The 18042-nt window shown below is 42.9% G+C and overlaps 1 protein-coding gene across 2 annotated transcripts in view; it reads right to left on the minus strand.

Annotated features, from left to right (window-relative positions):
• The window catches only part of NTNG1 (netrin G1), a gene marked incomplete at both ends in the record, with an annotated part of 148084 nt that overhangs the window by 74186 nt on the left and 55856 nt on the right, over nt 1-18042 (minus strand). For both annotated transcript variants that reach the window (XM_084266075.1, XM_084266074.1), the window contains one exon: nt 13694-14334. In XM_084266075.1, coding sequence (XP_084122201.1) covers nt 13694-14334 — 641 coding nt within the window. The remainder of the gene's footprint in view (nt 1-13693; nt 14335-18042) is intronic.

The raw sequence follows: 18042 nt of genomic DNA on the forward strand, positions 1-18042 counted from the left end.
AATTTAAGGACTGGCTGGCAAGTTATGAATAATGCAAGGCTGTCATAGGGGAAAGCAAATTGTGAAATACTGCTGACAAAAACAATCAGTGTATGTTTATCCTGAAGAACAAACCTTGGCAACTCCATCTTGCCTAACATAGCTTTTAAAATCCTAGACAAACTTTTCGGTTTCCCCTGAAATGTCAAGCAGGCTTCCTCAGCCTCCATCTCCAAGTGAAAATGTACAGGCTGTTTCTGTTCTCAAAGAATGTTTGAGCTGATCTGGAAGGGAAATGAATGCGCATATATATTTGTATATAGAATAAATATCATACATAGTGCTCTAGTATTGTTCATAGAGCTAATAGATGCAGGTAAAGAAAGCAAGCACCTAGATTTGGAGGAAAGAAGTCATTAATGAAGGAGTATCTAGCAGCATCTATTTCTTGAGCAGCCCCTTAGGGCAAGGAATAGATCTAGCAAGACTGGGCAGGGCCCTGGTCAGGGCATAGACAGTCAGATGGTGAACAACCACATCCTTACATTACAGCATTTTTTGGGGCATGCTGTTCTTAATGAAGTGTTTTTCATTTGCACACTGACAGAGAGTTGCTGTCCATGGAGAAGATGACGAGGGATTTGTCCTGAAGACCCGATGAGCAGGAAAGAGATACGGTACCCTGACATCCTCACAAGAACTCTTGCATGACAGAGCTTTATTCATAATGAACTTGGGCATAATTATCAGAAACCTCCTGAACTGTGCAAATAAGAACCCAAGAAGAAAAAGATAATGGCCACTTTAATAGGAAATACATTTTGTAGGTGATAACTTGTGGGGATGAAGAACTTAAGTGTTTGTGTTTTATATATTTTAGTGCTGCGTTCTATCAGATGCAGAGAGGTGCAAAGGAGAAGGGAGGAGACAGCTCCACTTGGATTCAGGATGTGATTCCACAGCAGTCATGATCTCCTGTCCCACCACTACTGCTCGTCTTTCCTCATCTGTTCTCATACCTGCTCAGCATCTCCTGCTGTTGCCCTACACAAGCCAGGAGGGGAGCAAACAGGACTCAGAAGTGCCCCCAGATTTTATTAAATCTGTTCTCTGCTTTCATGTTGGGCAGAACACCTCAGGAGAGGGAAAGGGCAGAACTTTGTGGATTTTCTGCTATATACAGATTTATGATGATAATACAGTAAATTGACTGAGCCAAATGACTTAGTGGCCATATAATCATATCACAAAGGGAACAAGGTTCTGGCACATGTCCAAGCTCCCTGTAACAGAAGCTGAATGTAGCTTTCAGAATACAAGATTTGCATTTTTTTTTCGTTTCCTATGCAAATCGCTCCTGTGTTCTGTCTCAGTTTTACCCCTTCATGATAATCTCTGGGTTTTCAGATGCTGACCTACCTCTGAAGATAAAGAATTTGACAAAATAAAGAAAAAAAAAGTCATAGTCTGTAACAGACTTGACTTGAAATGCACACACAGCAGACTGAGCACCGATAACACCCATGACAAAACCAGTGCCCCCCTCCCAGTGTCACTGGCACCTACTCCTGCAGCTGTGAGGCAGGACAAGTGCCCTGGGCTGCTGCCTCCGAGTCGCTCAGGCTGAAGCCTCCCCTTTGCCTCATGGTGATTCTTTCCCTTTCCTGTTTGCCTAATGTATTTACTGGAGCTGAAATTTCAAACCTGGTCTCTTTTAAAATGTGCTAAGCTTATGAGGATATAAAAAAGTACACATTTTACAGGTGAGGAATTAGGGGGAAGCTCCTGTATTAAGGGCATTGAGACTGGACTTTATGTTCTATTAATTGTGTTTGCATGCAGCAGTATTTGCGTGCCACTCCAAAAGGCTTCTCTCCTGTTACAACATACACTCAGACCATTTTAAACTGCAGAATTAAATTTCTCTGGGAGCAAGCTCTAGTTTTGGGGGGTCCTAATATGTGTAAGAGATTTTTCAAAAGCCCTGGTATAATAAACAGTCAGAATTTACAAAATCCCCAGGTTTTTTTTTCCAGAGCCAGATCTAAACCACCTTTAGGTAGTTTCATTTTAAATACCAAATGCCTCTCAAAATCTAATGTGATGCTCTTTGTATGAAGCCTTTAGAGCATATGTATCTCTCTCCACAATTTACAGGCAGGCTGAATGTCAGCCACGCACTAATTGTGCATTTGTTAGCCAAAACCTGGGTATGACTGTATATAAGTAGATACTTCATCTGCTTTTGGAATCCCGACACGGAACCCCTGTGATTCTGGTGGTATCAGTCCCCTGCATCTGTCCTGTTTTACAGCTTGCATATTTTATGAAGAGTTAACAAACAAATACATAGGCCACAGAGCCTAAAGTCTGCACTAGTCTCCAAAAGTGGCCATTGGAATGAAGAGAGATTGCAGAATCTGGTCTCTCAGGTCAGTGGCTCTGTATCTGTAGAGAAACCTAAGTCCAGATGTATGTTTGAAGACATCAAGTCTAGAACACGAGATATTTGTACATGTCAGAGCGAAGGCTGTTGCCATCATCTGCCAGAAAGGATGGATTTCTGAGAGAGCCATCACGTTGAGGGGCACTTCTGCAGCGGGTAACTGGTGAGAACATAAAATGATGCAAACTGGTTTGGGTGTGTAAGGCTGACACACTGTTGAAACTTTCTTTTGAGATACGTACAGTAGAGGAGGAATTAAATGCAATTTTACTTTTCCCTATTCCTTCCATCCAACTGGTTCTGCACTGTTACAGGGGTAAAACCATGGAAAAGGAGGATGAGGATCCCTGCCCTTTTTTTTTTTCCCCCTTTGGTCAGATCTAGCTTGTGGATTGGGTTAAACATTTTCTGTAGCAGACTATTAGCAGTTAATGATACTCGGATAGTCTGATCTTTAGCTCATTAATAACTGTAACACACCACTCTGGAACCACAGCTTTCCATCTTTTAATTCTTCTCCTGTGTTGCAGAGGGGAAGGAGCTGCCCTTGCTGGCAGACTGCAATTCCTACGGGACACAAGTGATTAAAAATGTAACTGGCTCCTTGCTGTTCTGCTGTCCTGCTGGAAGAATTATTTCAGGGGCATTCAAAGGGAGGGAGGCACGGTTCCCTAAGCACGGTATCTTTAATGAAGCTTGTTAAATGATAAGCAATTTTCTGCATTGACCGAGTATAATAGGTTTACTTTTTCATTGTAAATTGAGATGTTCCTGCCGAAGGTTTCCGCTCCTGCTTGGAGCCACACGGGCAGCGACTCCCCATGCGGTACAACTGAAGGAGTGATGATCACCAGAAAGAGAAACGAAGACAGTGAGAAATGAGCAGCTGGAGGTATGCAGGGTGTGGGAGGAGGGAAGGAGGATTTCCCAAAGTGGGTCGCTGACAAAACAGACGCCTTCTCATACTGCAGCAGCTCTGTCCCCTGTCCCAATTGCCATCGCTGCACCCTGTTCCCACCAGCCCCGCTCCCTCGGCAGGCCAAAGGTTGTGAGACCTGCTGTGCTCTAACTGGGGGCAGGAATGGTCATGTTCTGAAATGTCTCTTTTTCAGGTCAATTCCTGGTAGTGCTTACGTGGCAAAATCAACACCCCTAGCTCAGGGTCAGGGAAGAAATGCCCCACGGTTCATTGAGAAGATCTAGAGCCCATTAAAATGTGATGAGGCTGTAAAAATACAGCCAAGGTAAGTAAGGTTAAAACCCCCAAGCCTCTCAAATGACCCTCCCTCTCTCCCCAAAACAAGAGAGGAGAAGCATGTGATGCCCAGGACATCTGTGTTGCAGGGAACACTAGCAGCACACGTCATGTAAAACCTCCATGAATTTCACATTCCCTTTCCTGCTCACAGGCTCCCAGAGGTTCCTGGGCTCCAGTTCACATTCATGTGGCTTGGCCTGGCTTTTCTGAACAGACCTGAACAAATGCACTGCAGAAACATTACCAAATCAAAGAAGTTAAAATTACTATGTTTATGACAACTTCAGTAATCACCATCCCAAAGTCTAAAGATTCTTAATGCACAAGAGAGTTAAATGGAAAAATGAGTAAAATCAGTTTTACCGAGTATAAAAGTCAGAAACAATAAACAGACCTGCAACCATTCTGTCTCTGATGCTTGCATTAAAATATATATAAAGTGTTCTGGGAACTGAAGCAATGCTTCAGTTCAATAAAACTAATGCAATTAAGGAGAAAGAATCCCGTTTTTTCCCCTGCTTGCAATTTCAAATGAGAGCTTCCTAAAACTTGTGACCACTGCTGGAATCCAATTCAAGACCCCAGCTTATCAAATTTCCAGCTCTGGCACCATGCCTTTGAGGTATTATAAAGTGCTGCTCATCACACCAGCTCTGTCTATAAATCCTCCAGATAACTTTAAAGTGCAGACGCCCCATTTTGAAACAGGCAAGTTTTCACCGTGGAATCAAAATGGAGTCACCAAACGTGTGCAGTCTTCTGCCAGCGCTTCTTTCCTTGCAAGGCAACAAAGGAAAGTGTGTTAGCACAAAAACCTCTCCCTGTAATATTTTTTTAAACTTGGAAAGCTTTGTAGGACAACACACCTACACCGAGCTGCAGGTTCCTGAGAACCTGTAGAGCAAGTGTCTTATTCTGCAATTCATCCCAGGGCTGAGAAACCGCCAGGCTAATGAGCTCTCCTGCAGCTTCTTCCCCTGCAGATGCTTCCCTGGAAGCACAATCTTAAATCAGACACTGCCATGCCAGATGTAACCCCCCCAAACAAACACCAACCCCTCCCTCCCAACGTGGCTGAAGAGTGCCACGGCAGCACTAGCATCTGACTTGGATCAGATCACAAACTACTCTCCCATTCAGACAGTGGGAGCCGAATTAATTCCTCAGCTTCTTTAATGCTGAGAGCCACGTCTTGGGAATTCAGTAGGGGAACGTATTAATCTCTCTGATAGGCGATAATGCAATATATTACTGGTGAGAGAGGCAGCACATCAGCACTGAGATAGTGACCCTGACCAGTGGATGACTGAATGGGTAAGCAGACAAGGAGCTGCTCTAGCTTGAAGGCACAGCCTCAACTTTGGCAGGCAGTACTTCACTCTTGTCCTACTACTAATTTTCCAATGGGTTACTCTGTCACTTGGGTATCCAGAAATGCTCATTATGAAGGTATGTGACAGCCCTGATAATACATGTCTGTGGCAAAATAATTGATCCCCCTTTGCAGCGGTGATCTTTAACACTCACAGGGCACGGTAGGTTATTAGACAGAAGGCACCCTTTGATGGTCTCTAGTGTAATATGTTACCAGACAGCAATGTGCCAGCTATCTGTCACTTACAAAATAATATCATCCCTGAAAAAGGGCCTGGCAGTAAGAGGAAGAGAGTTTAATTATATTTGTGGATGAAAAGATGTCCCAAAAGAGTGGGCAGCCTGATTATTTATTGGCTGTTCCAAAGCACTCAACACAATCTAAGAAGATCAGGCTCTGAGATACCTTGGTTCACTACTGCTGTTACAGACTCCAGCCTTGAAGTCAAGTTCATACAGAAGAACAAAATTACCTCTTACAATATGTGGTTTTCTTCTGAAAATGAAAAGGGTAAGAGACGTATTAGTAACGTTGGCATTAGTGGAGGCAGCTGGTTTTAGATATTTGGTATTTCAGGGATGTGAGTTTAGCAATGTTATTAGAAGTACAGCTTACTACATGCCTCTGCTAACTTTCCAACAGTGAGCAGATGGTTACCCTATTACCAACCATTTGCATTTAACATATTGTAATGAGTTATATACCACATGTCACCAAGCAAAGTGAAAGCAGTCGATGGCAACTAATTAGTTGAGTGTGAAGACGCGTATCTCAACGTATATATCCTAACTGTAATCCCATTTTCTCTTTTTGGTTGTTAACAGGTTTCATGTGCAGTGTAACAGAAACACTGATGGCAGTTAAACGTGAGCCACTGCGGCCCTCGGTCACTGGGACAGCACTGCTATCATTGGCATTTGTACCAGTACTCCTCTTACTAGCCTGCTTTGAGTGATGGTGCAGGGAGGACAGATTATAACAATCCATTGTGCTTCTCCTCCAGTCCTTCTTAAGTGCATTTCCAAGTGCTTTATAAATCTTAATATATCAGGTACTGGCTCATATTACAGCCCAAGACACATCTACGGAGGGTGGAAGCGGGGATTCTGCGTGGCAGTGAGGAAAGACATTCTGCATTGCTGCCATGAAGACAGAAATGGATTTAAGGGTGAAAATGAAAAGAATTGTAAGGTCTTCTGTAGAGTTTACAAGGAAGAAGCAGATAACTATTGACATTTGCACAAACATCAAAGTCAGAGGATAGACTCGGAGGTTCAAAGAAAGAGCATAACTTTAGAAACCTGCCCTCCAGCACTGGGATATGCACATGTGTATGCACCATATGTACTGCATTATCCACAGCATTTCCCAAGCCCTGATCAGTCTTAACCCACAGTATGAACCTATGGATTACCAGCCTCTCCCTGAAATGTTTTTGTTTGTTTTTAGGCTTATTTTAAAGCAGTGGTCATCACCTCAGAAACATCAAAATAATCACCAGTCAAGTACAGCTCTGTCACTCCAGAGCACGCCAGCATTTCCAGCATAAAAGTCGTACCAATCACTCCTTCTTATTAGTTGCTACTTGGTTAGAAGTCTGGATAAACTGTTGTGTAAGCAACAGAATGCTGTCCACGAAGAGTCTAAGGCTCTGAGGACTCAGTGTGCTGCAAAACCTCATACCTGAGCGGTAGCATAACAAGTTCCCCAGCTCCTGCTCCCTCCTGATGTCATTAGGATGCCTCCTGCCATTCAGCACCCTTTCATTCCTACCGTGTCCCACGAATGTAACCAGTGTACAGCCCACTCTGCAAAGGGCTGCAGCTGGCATTATGCTTTCCTGAATGCGTCAGCAGCCAGACTTTCCCTTGGGAATGCTACCTGAAGCATAACCCTTCGTCCCCTTTCCCTGACTACATTACTGCCTGCTAAATTCACAACATTGCTGTTTCTTCCTGTAGCTCTTTTCTTACTTTTCCACTAACGAGATTATATTCCGTGAAAACAGAATTACCAAGTGTTGACACCTTACTCTGTTGTTCAGCCCAGTTAACAAGATGTTTTACTTGTGTTTTGCCAGAGATCTTTGGTGCCAATTCATTTGCCCTACAGCCTGCTGTGATCGAGACCCATGATGATTCCCTTTGTGCACCAGTCCTGCTGGGGCCCTTTAATCCCAGAGATGGACTCAAGAGTGAAGGGGGGAAGAGTTCTCGTAGACCCTGTGTAATGAGACTGTGAGACTTTGACCTTCACTAATTCACTTTTCTGTTTTCTGAATAGGTGTCTGTGTGTGATACTGTATCACTGGACTTAGCAGAACTGGCCTGCTTTACATCAGCCTTATTGCATGAAGATGAGAGAGAATGAAAAGACTGAGAGGTGTGTTTTGTTCCTCATTTCTTTTAGATGGGAGCTGTGACAACCAACCTTCCTTCCTTCCTTCTATCCATCCGTCTGTGCATCCATCCCCCTGATTGTTTTCCCTCACTCCTCCTTCGTGAACTCATTTGAAACTCATTGGTTTAATATGCCTAACTTAACTGGAATTAATCCTGACTTACAGAAGAGCATCTGACACTGGTATCAGGATTGGTCTCTTGTTTCAATACTCAACTTCTCTTAACACATAGGGAGATACAGGGAGTTTAATACAGCACTGTACCAGAGGAAAATAAGAGGAAAGGCAACAAAGGTAACTCAGTTTCAAATCATAGCTGAACAATGGCTCACTTATTACAGCTAACAAAAAAGAAGATTAACAGAGGGAAAAACGTCACCTGTATCAAGAGAAAACATGTGGATATTCTGGGTTTGACTGTGCTTTCCTGAGGTACTTCAGATGTGAGAAGTATCCAGGAAAAATCAGCTCCTAAGAACATAATTAGGTACTGAGATGTACAAGCCCAATGGTGGGCAGTCTCACCCCACTGGTTCCCATGGAAGGGACAAGGATGTTAAATTAAAAAACAAAAGGAAAAAACCCAACCCTACAAGTTGGTAGTTCCTGTTATTTACGAAATAGTTAGAAATTGTTACACTTCTAAGATGATAACGTGCTGTACCGCTCCAGCTTTTACTTCACCCTAAAGGACATCTCTGTGCCAGGAACCATTTGTATACGTGATCCAGGAGATCCTTAAGCTTATTTCAGTGTTTGCATTAAATTGAACTCCTTTGAAATAAAAAGCTTAAAGGAAAGAAAGTTTCTGCAAGATATTGGAATCCCTGAATTTATTCAGAAAGGCTCTTTGGATAGCTTTTCAGCATACAAAGTAATACAGAAAGAAAAATTCTCATTTCTTTCATCAGGAGTTTCATCTCTACTCCTTTAATGTTCAATGGCAAAATGAATTATACTACAAAAACGCTTGGTGCTTCTCCTCAAACACCCTGATCCTGCACGATACTGAGCTTCCTTGAAAGACAGCTGGGGGAGATCAGTATGGAAATACTTGACATCTTGCAAAATGAGCCAAGAAAAGATGATCAAATGCTAATGAGCAAAGGTGGCGAGTGAAACCTGGCGATTTAAACCCACTAGTTTCAAAAGTGTGTGGGAGAGGTAGAGACCTAGTCAGCTGTCCAGACTTTAACGCTCTGCTCCCCTTCCAGGCACTACAAGGCTGAGACCACGCTGAGCTGACGGACAGAACTTGTGTCACCAGGATGGAGGGTGGAAACTAGCATTACCTGAACACAGGTAGGAGTAAAACCCACCCAGAACACCTGTACTGAGTTAACTTCTGGAGACTACTCATGTGTCATCTTTTTGATCCCTGACCATCCTAGGTTTGTGTACAGAAATTGAAGGACTATTTTCCTTTGAGACATATTACAGTAGATACATTAAAAAAGCTAAGTGCACTTGGGAGTTAAAAGATAAATTGACATGCTCTTAAATACACACATTTTTCTTTCCCGTTCTCTAATGAGTTCATAATTTAATTGGAGGGACTGGTAGATTCCCTCAAAATACTAGTGAAAAAATCTCAAAGGAGAACAAGCTGTTTATGCAAGTGTTCTTGTAAAGCAAAGAGTATTCAAGTATGGTAAATAGATACTAGAAACAACAATGGTATTCAGTTGTCATCTTAAAAGCTTGAAGCATACGTATCTTCATCATGATGGTCTGGTTCTGAGCTGAACATTAATGAAAACATTTTCTTTTATAAATGGAATTAGAGCACTTCTATACATTGCCACTTCCCCAGGGCAAAGTTCTGCTTTTGGGTACATTACAGAGGGATATCATTACAGCCTTGTCAAGCGTATGCCAGAGTAACACACAGATTTAATCCAATTAATCCAGCCCCAGAACGGACCTGTAGAATAAACCAGGAGGTGACACCTGGTAGAACCCAGCCTTGATGTCGCCACCGTCTGCCGACGGCTGCAGTGCAAACTCCAGGCTCGGGGGGGCAGGTCAGCTCTTTGGAAGAGGAAGGGTACCCCCCTACCCCAGGTCCACCACAGCAATACTGAGCCGTCCCTGGGTCCCAGCTGGCAGGAGGGGCAGGCTGACTAGGGACAAAAAAGCCTCAGACCCCTAAGTAGCAAATATGCCTTTCTTCAGAGTAATTTATTCAGAGCCTGAGATGGATTTATATTTGGAAGGGATGATGTGTGAGCAAGGAGCTGTTAAAACTGAGGATACTTTTCACTTGCGTGCTGCGTGTTAGAGGTTTCTATTGCTGTTGGAACTGCAGCCACAGCTGAGACAGGGTCAGAAAACCCCGGGGCTTAAAGACTGAAGCTTCAAGGCCAGGAGAGTATAAAAATAAATTCCAAGGGGCTTAATAACATTGTACAGAGACTGAATATTCTGGTGTCAGAATGAAACTGGTGGCTCTTAGATCAAAACCTAATCACCCAACAGCAATAAGATCCTTTGTTTCAGCCAGCCAGTCGTTCTGTCACCCACTGGGGCAATGGCTTTTTTAGCCAGCACCCCCAGTTACAGTGAATTCGGTGTATAAATGTACACGTTGCTGACACTGTAACAGATAGAGCAAAAATACTTTGGAATAAATGCTGTTAAACCTTTGGAAGCCTGACTCAACATCTGCTAGGAACCTTTTGCTTGACTTAAAGGAATTATCATCAACATTTTAGCGAACTTCTACCTCTCCCCTCCCGCCCCCCCCCCAAAAAAAAGTCAAAAAGGGAGCTGTGCCTCACAGCTTACTGCCAGGACTGTCCTCCACAGGGGACTGAGGACAGGCAGGGATCGCAGACACCACAGCCCACCTTTGCAGCCAGTAAAGTGAGAGAAACCTTCTCGAGGTTACCACACAGGACACCCTCTGATTCTCTGCAGCAAGGCCAGATGAGGGGAAAAATGTCTGCTCTTTCTTACTTTCCCATCCCAGAAGACTTTATTTATGCATTAGTCGACCTTTCTAGCCGTTAGGACCATCTTGCTTCAGCAGTTAATTAACACAAGTGCCATAATTTAATACAGTTAATGCTACTTGATGCCCTTTAATGTACCTTCCATTAGTGATATTATTGTAGTATTACCCTGTAAATTAAAATGAGATCAAGACTAAGAGAGGCTCTCTTTAATTAAGGTACTGGCACACTGCATCGTCCATTATTCACTAGAAAAAAATCACTCTGATTTAGTGAAGCAGACCATCAGCAAGTCAGAATTAGTTCATGTGTATTATTAGGTTTCTTGAATAATGTGAGCACAATGGGGTTGCTGAAATTGCTAACAGCCAAGTTTCTTTTTTTTTACCATCTTAATAAATACACAATGGAAGTGGTAAATTGAAGATGAATAAACAGGTGGTATTAGAGGAGGTAAGGCATTCAGCAAGAGCACACAGGCTTTCATCTCTAATGCAACATACGTCAGGCTTATTTCACGCCAAGATGCAAAGCAATGACAAAAAACCCCCTATATAATGTGAGCAAATCTCCTATCTGTAATTTTTTGGTGACGTATCAACCACTCCAGCATCTTGTATCTTCAATATGGCATCTTTGAGAGATGCATTTCTCTGTTGTTAATCCTTAAAATACAGCACGGAATGAATTATGTTGTATGCTGCCCTTGGAAACATGCTATTATGGGCTTTGGTGGTGTTAAATGCATTTCACCTGCAGGTTACTTTTCCCAGTAGACGACCTTGCTTTAAAGTATACCTGCTAGCATCACTCATCCGCCACACCTGAAGCTCCTTGGCAACATCCCTTTGTATCCTGCCCTCATGGAACAGCGAAGTCCAGCTTTGCTAACCACATAGGTAAATATTACCCCTCAAAGCCAGGAGTATGAAACACTGTAGCAAAAATAAATAAACAAGGAAGACATTGTAACTTAATTTCCAGCTAACAAGCTAAATGAACTGCAAGGGCTGGGAAGCTCTGCTGAATCACAGGCAGGGGCACAGGACCAGGGTGCTGCCGTGGAGTCTTTGGCAAGCCCTGTAAGGTTTCTGGTAGGACACCAAAATTGTCTAAGCCCGGTGACAGTGGGTCCACCTCTGCTGCCACTAGATGACAGGGTGGGGGGGTGGGGGTGGGAGGGGGGGTGTCGGGTGCTGGGTACTGCAACCCCACAGCTACTTAGCAGTAAGCAAGCCCGAAAAGTCTTCACAGGGGGGCTCACCACAGCTTAAGGAAAGGCCACCAACTCCCTGAAGAGCTGTTCTCCTCCTTAGCAGGAGAGAGATAAGAACTCACACAAGTCTAATCTAGTGAGATGCTGTTGTGCATCAGGTATTTCTTTTAAAGCATGTGTCCAATTACCACAGCATTTAGACAACAAGCATCAGCATCGGGTACCTCAGCTCTCTGTGCAGCCACGCTTCATTTTTGTAGCTAATTTTTCACAAGATTGCCTTGCCCCAGATGTGCTGGGAAGGTTTCTCTTTCTAATTTGCATGCAAGGCGCTCGTTTTTCTAATCCTTCAGATGCTTTCTTTGATAAAGTGCTGATAGTCTAATTGAAGTCAGACTAAGCTCCAAATGGGTTTTCAGATGGGGGGCAGCTTTTCCTTAAAGCGTAAGGACCTGCAAATCCCGAGCTTTGATACCATCCCTCTGTAGAGCCAACCTATGTGGGGCCCAACGCAGAAAGGATACACCGTAAGTAGAACACGTCTTATTTTTTACATACTGAAGCTATAATGTTACTAAACTATTTCAAACAGTATCTTAAGCTGTCCATGATCTGCTTAGACCTCTCAAGAGACTTCTGAAAAATGATTTACAATCTAACTAATGAGCATTACAGTGAGAATTCTGAAACAGCAGTTCGCTTTCATAGGTTCAACTAGTGATTCTGGTTGTATGTGTATGCATTTGGTGTGGCCACAGAAGATTGTATCTACATGCTAAACCTGTGGTCCTCAAAAGTATTTTGATGCCATATAAAATATATCGACACTGCAAAAGCGCTCAGGCAATTAAAGCTGTATGTGGCATCAATTCTTACTTTATATATTTAGCAGAATATTTTTCAGCAGATTGCATGGCAGCCATTTGATTCTATTTTGATTTGATATATCAGTTTTTGCAATATGGAAATGCTTCGAACATGAAAGGCTAGCATAAAAGAGGCAGAAAAATACAGGCGCTGGTTTTATATATGCTTACTGTCTCTTTCTTTTTTCACTCAGTCTTGTGTCTGCAAAAAATGCCCTGGCCTCCCAAGACACATTAGCTTTTCCATTTGTTTTAATACTTTGCCTCTCTTAAAAAAAGCAAAAATAGTTTTAAAAAAGGAAAATTTGAATTCTCAGAAGGAGAAACAGAGGGGAAGGAAAAAGTACATCAGAGAGGTGAAGGGACTGCTAATAGAGACAGTCTCATCTATTTCTTCTGAACAAATTGGCACCCAAGACACACGTAAGGGGTATCAGCCTCCTGCTTGAAGTCATCAGTGAATTGCTAGTTTGAGTTGAGAAAGATTTCCTAATAGGAATGTCATTGCACAGACATTATTTCTGGGACTTGGGCACCCGATTCCAGCCACTGCTTGCTCAGAGGAACTATTTGTCTTGAACCCAGCTACGTAATCGTCTTTGTTATATACAAATCAGTCTCTCCAAAACACCATTGTGGGTTGTTTTTTTTTTTTGTTTTACTTCAGCTTCACTGCATTTCAGAGCTAATTAAAGCACAAGGAACAGACTCTAAATCTCTGCCACTTCCCTTGTTCACAGGCAGGTCACAGCGGGACCTGGTGTGAAGGGCCCACACAAGGGCTACTGTGTCAGTCACAGCTTACATGAAAGGCCTGAAAAAGTCAAATGATAAAAAGAATCTCTCTCTAGTTAACTGCCATCAGATGATGCTCCAACCATAAAAAAAAACCCAAAAAGCAGAAAATTTCCCAATGCCAAGGTGAATTCTTTAGCCAGTGTAAGAAACTGTTAATACTACCCTGCTCATGATCTTAAGCTAGGGCTTAAGATCGCAGGCTAGTGACAGCGAACACACAGGACTCTGTTCTGCTGAGTCAGAAACTTCTATTGTGACCAGAAACAGACATCAACCGAGACAGATACCCAATGAACATGTCTTAGCAGAAGATTTCACCACGCTTGGGGGCATAGATGGTTTTGAATAACCTCTAAACCCAAACATACGTGCCTGTTTCTAAAGGTATGTATTCTCTTACCTTCCATATACCCTTATGTCTGAAATTGCATAAAAGTAGCGTGCCAGGTGTTGCTCATCTACATATATTTCTCCAGTTGCTGGCCTAAGCAGTCTTATCCTCAGATCCGTGATGGTAAAGAAATCTCTTAACTTCTTGGTTGTGTCAAGCTGGCCATAAAGAGAAGCCATGTTATGAAGCCGAGGTCCAGCAAAAAAAGCAAATCTATCTTTGATTTCAAAGTGGATTATTTTGCTATTTGTCATGTACCCAGTAGAGTATTCCTCTGTGCAAATGATTTCTAGGACCGTGTGCTGCGATAAATCCCTCACGGATTTTGGATCCATGTGGAAGGCATCTAAGCAGTCCGTGGCATAGTACTGGTAGGGCTGCCATGTTCGTCCATAGTCGAGTGATTTCTCCAGGATCATTTGGTCTGGACGGCCAGATTCGAAAGTGATAACGATGTTATCTGTAAGCTCAATGGTTTTGTTCCAGGAGAGCGTAATGTTAACGTGAAGTGGCTTGGGATAATCCTTCCAAGTCGTGGACTGCCAAAATGTGGAAGGATGTCTCCCTTCGAGATCGAACATCAGTTCCGGAGGATGAGCCAGTTCTTGGGTACTCGCGTCGCATTCGTTATTGCACATGTAGGGATTCCCCTGGAAAAGAGCAAAGCAGCGTTACAAGAGGCACGGTACAGGTGACTGTGACACAGAGAGATGTTTCTTGCCTGTCATGTAAGAACTGCTGCTCTTTCTCCAGGACTGAAACCAAGAAAGAAAACCCAAATTTTTGCAAGGAGTACCTTTGTCCTAACAAGATTTATCCTGGCCATTTTACCTGTCAAAGTAAATGTGCAAACACACACATACAGAGCTCCCTTGCTCCTGCAACAGAAGCATCTTTCTTGATATGTTTTAGAGAAAGAGTTTCTTTACCCTGAATGACATGGCCCAGGAATCAAGTCACAAAAGACTGAGAACAGTACGCAAGTCTCTAATAGCTCAGCAGCTCCAACTCTTCCTAAAGAGATGCAGCAGCTGAAGAGGATTTCTTTTTAAAACAAGTAAGTTCCTCAAGAGCTCCACTCACAAAAGAAGCAGTTTTTCAGGGCAAGTGTTTTGAGGTCAGCAGTGCAGCCCGTACATACTTGGTAGGAACCAGTACCCAGTACACATTCAAGTTTCTTTTTGCCTGCATATGAAATTTATTGTGCCTATCTGTGCCCCCTACTTGGCACCAGCTTGCCTTAGAACACATACAGTCACCACCAAAAGCCACTAGAGAAACAGTGCTCTGCCAGCTCTGGGGCTTGATTCAGACATCTGTCATGTTATTACAGGGTAGCGAAGTACTTCAGGAAAGACTTTTCACAAGGCACCGGCTCCAATTTATCAGGACAAGATAATCCAGCACTTGATTAGGTGGGAGATGTCAGCAGCTCCAGCTGGAAAGCTGCCGAGGTGGCTGCAGCTCTGAACTAGGGGTTGAGTTAAAAACAGCAACAAAAAAAGCTTGCCAATAGCACACAGCTTTTACTGCTGCTTGTCCTCTGTAGCAAGGTGAAAGTGAATTATTCTCTTCCTGGCCTTTTGATGCATTAACTTGCACACTACAATCTTCTGCTTCTTCAGAAAGGCTATTTTGGCTGCAGATTGGGGATATCTTGCAGCAGTTGCCAAGATATCAGACCCCATAGGCTGCACTGAATCACATCTATCTCATTTGAGCTTTCAGCAGTACATTAATATTTTGCTACTTGTTCATTCTGCATTTGTTCCAGAAGAGCAACCGCTGCTCGGTATCCTTCCCTCCGCCTGATGTACGGGCTGGGGAAGAAGCCATGCCTCTTTCACTGATGGTCAGCACTGCTGGGGAAAAGATGCATATGCCTACACCTAGCAGAGCTTGACAGGGACAAGCAGCCATTAGTGTCATCAGTCAGAGTTCCCCTTACCCACCCTGAAACCAGAACATGCCCTGGTATGATCATCAGCCTTTTCTTACAGTCCCAGTTACGCTTCTCTCCACCTCAAAGCCTGAGGGCGATGAAGAGATTCAACACCATCCACTGTGCCAGGTGGGTTTCAAACATCAGTGTCCACCTTGGCCCCTGCTCTGCTCCTTGACAAACTCCTAGGAAACACAAGCAAAAGGATTTCTGCACTCGCTTTGACCTTCTCGCTGGCAGCTTCCTCTTAGCTGGGCAGGGAAATACTATTTTATTTCTCTCTCTCCCATTAATACAGCTGAATGTTAAAACTGACAGCGATTCACTGCACGTCAAAGTTAGGGAAAAAACCTACAAGACAACAAAAAGGGTTATTTGAAAAGCAGCACACCGGTTGTTACACTGACAGCTTCAAAGCATGCAGCTGTAACTGGAAATACGCTGCAAAACGTGTCTATAATAAGGCCCTGTTACAGCTCTGATTTCAGGCTCACGGTTGCTATTTCTATGCCTTCCTTTTGAATAAAACAGTGAAAATAAAAAAGTAAGGTTTGAGCAGAATAGAGAAAACACCGAATTTTTTATTATTTAAGCTCCATTTAATATAGCAGAAACAAATGTCAGAATTTGCTAACTAACTTAGTCCCTTTCTTTTCCTTAGGGAAAATAGGCATATTGTGAGATCTGTATGGTTTCAGACCCTTTGATTATACATAAACATTCACTTAAAAAATGCTAGAGTTGCATAAATCACACCTTTCTGAGGTTTAGTATAAAACCCTGGTCAGTTCTGTGCCTGTCCCCACGAAGCTGCCTGCACACCAATATGCTTCTGTCACGGCTTTGGTAACAACTTCCCTGGGAGGTTGTGGGTATCAAAACCCAGCAAATAAATGCCTGGGTAGCCAGGCAGGTGCATCAAGCACTGCTGAGGGATGGCTTTGGTTTCCTGCTCCTCAAGCAGCTGCTGAGTCTATTGGGATTCTTCATGTAAAGAACTAAAGCTGCTCTCATCCACCAGTCCCTGGATGCTGGAGCAGGTGTGTTTTAAGACTTCCAGTGGGTAACCCAGTTTTGGTGGGAGATACTGTATGTTTCTGCATATAAGAGGTGATTTATTTTGCTTTCTTTTTCTTTCACCTTTTCCTTTTTAGCAAGAGCTGATGTGCAAATACAATTGAATGCTGGGAGATGGGGCTCTAATAAAACATAAGCTAGTGTGAACACAGTGAGATGGTAAGAGCAGGTAGCAATAAGAGAACTAAAAGAACAGTGCAGTGAATGTTAAAAAACAGCTCTAGCTTGCTGCTGAATGCTAGCCTACACCTCTGTGGGCACAAAGCCTTTTGGGAGAGACTAGCCTATTCCAGCTAATGGCCAAGTACAGTGAGAAATGGGTCAGAATCACAGTGCTGTCCTGACCTGAAACTCCCACCTGCGGCAACGTCAGTGGCACAACGCACCACTGAAACCCTGGGGTAAGGACATTGCAGCAGATGGGAATCCCAATAAAAAGCTTCAGGCATATCCTCCCCAAGAAACCGAATTCTTCTTTTAGTTTTACGTACACAATTCTCTTTTAAGAGGCGAATGATGTGATGACACCAAAATAACCTGTGTGGAGTTCAGTATTCTAGACAGGTAATTAGGAGAAAAATCTAAGCTGATATAAGCTGATGAAATAAATGTCCAGAATTCTAACAGGGAGGGGGAGAGAAATGATGAGTTCAGGTAAGTTCCCCTCTGCCTATTGACATGGCAGTCATTGATGTAATTTTGAAATATATAATGTGACTACTGCTTCAGAGACTTGGAGTCACATTCCCATTTTTTCTACCAGCAACTTGGCTTTCAGCTGCTTCTAATTCGTCTTAAATGTAATTTGCATGTTAAGTCATTAAGTACACTACCAAAACAGTGTAAAGGAATCTTACCCTACATGAATGTCCCTTAGGACAAAAACAATTAATTTAGCTGGGATTAGTTACATATTTTAATGTCTCGATCTCTGTGATAATCCTCCTTAAGATGTCTATTTCAGCAACGTGAATACAACAGAGAAACTTTCCCCTGTTTGTGAAAGCTAAGCCTGTTCTGTGTTGGGTATATCTAAAGGACTGGAGTGTGAGCAGCTGTAAGTAATTCTGTGACCAGCAGGTAGCCGTAAATAGATCTTAATTTAAGCCTTACAAGCAGCAGCTCTTCAGCTGGACAAAGTGGAAAATATTTATAACTTTTCAAAATGCTATTTAAGCCATTAGAAGATTTCTAAATAATTAAACACTAATAAATACTTGTAAACACTTTACTGCCAATTAGTGTAAAAGGTAACTGAGGCTTTTCCAACACCACAGCCATCTAAAAGAAACCCACTATTTTCCTGCACAGTAATTGGAGATTGATATTAAATAGCTCC

This window comes from Gallinula chloropus (genome assembly GCF_964237585.1).
Source record: "Gallinula chloropus genome assembly, chromosome: 6".
Classification (NCBI taxonomy): domain Eukaryota; kingdom Metazoa; phylum Chordata; class Aves; order Gruiformes; family Rallidae; genus Gallinula; species Gallinula chloropus.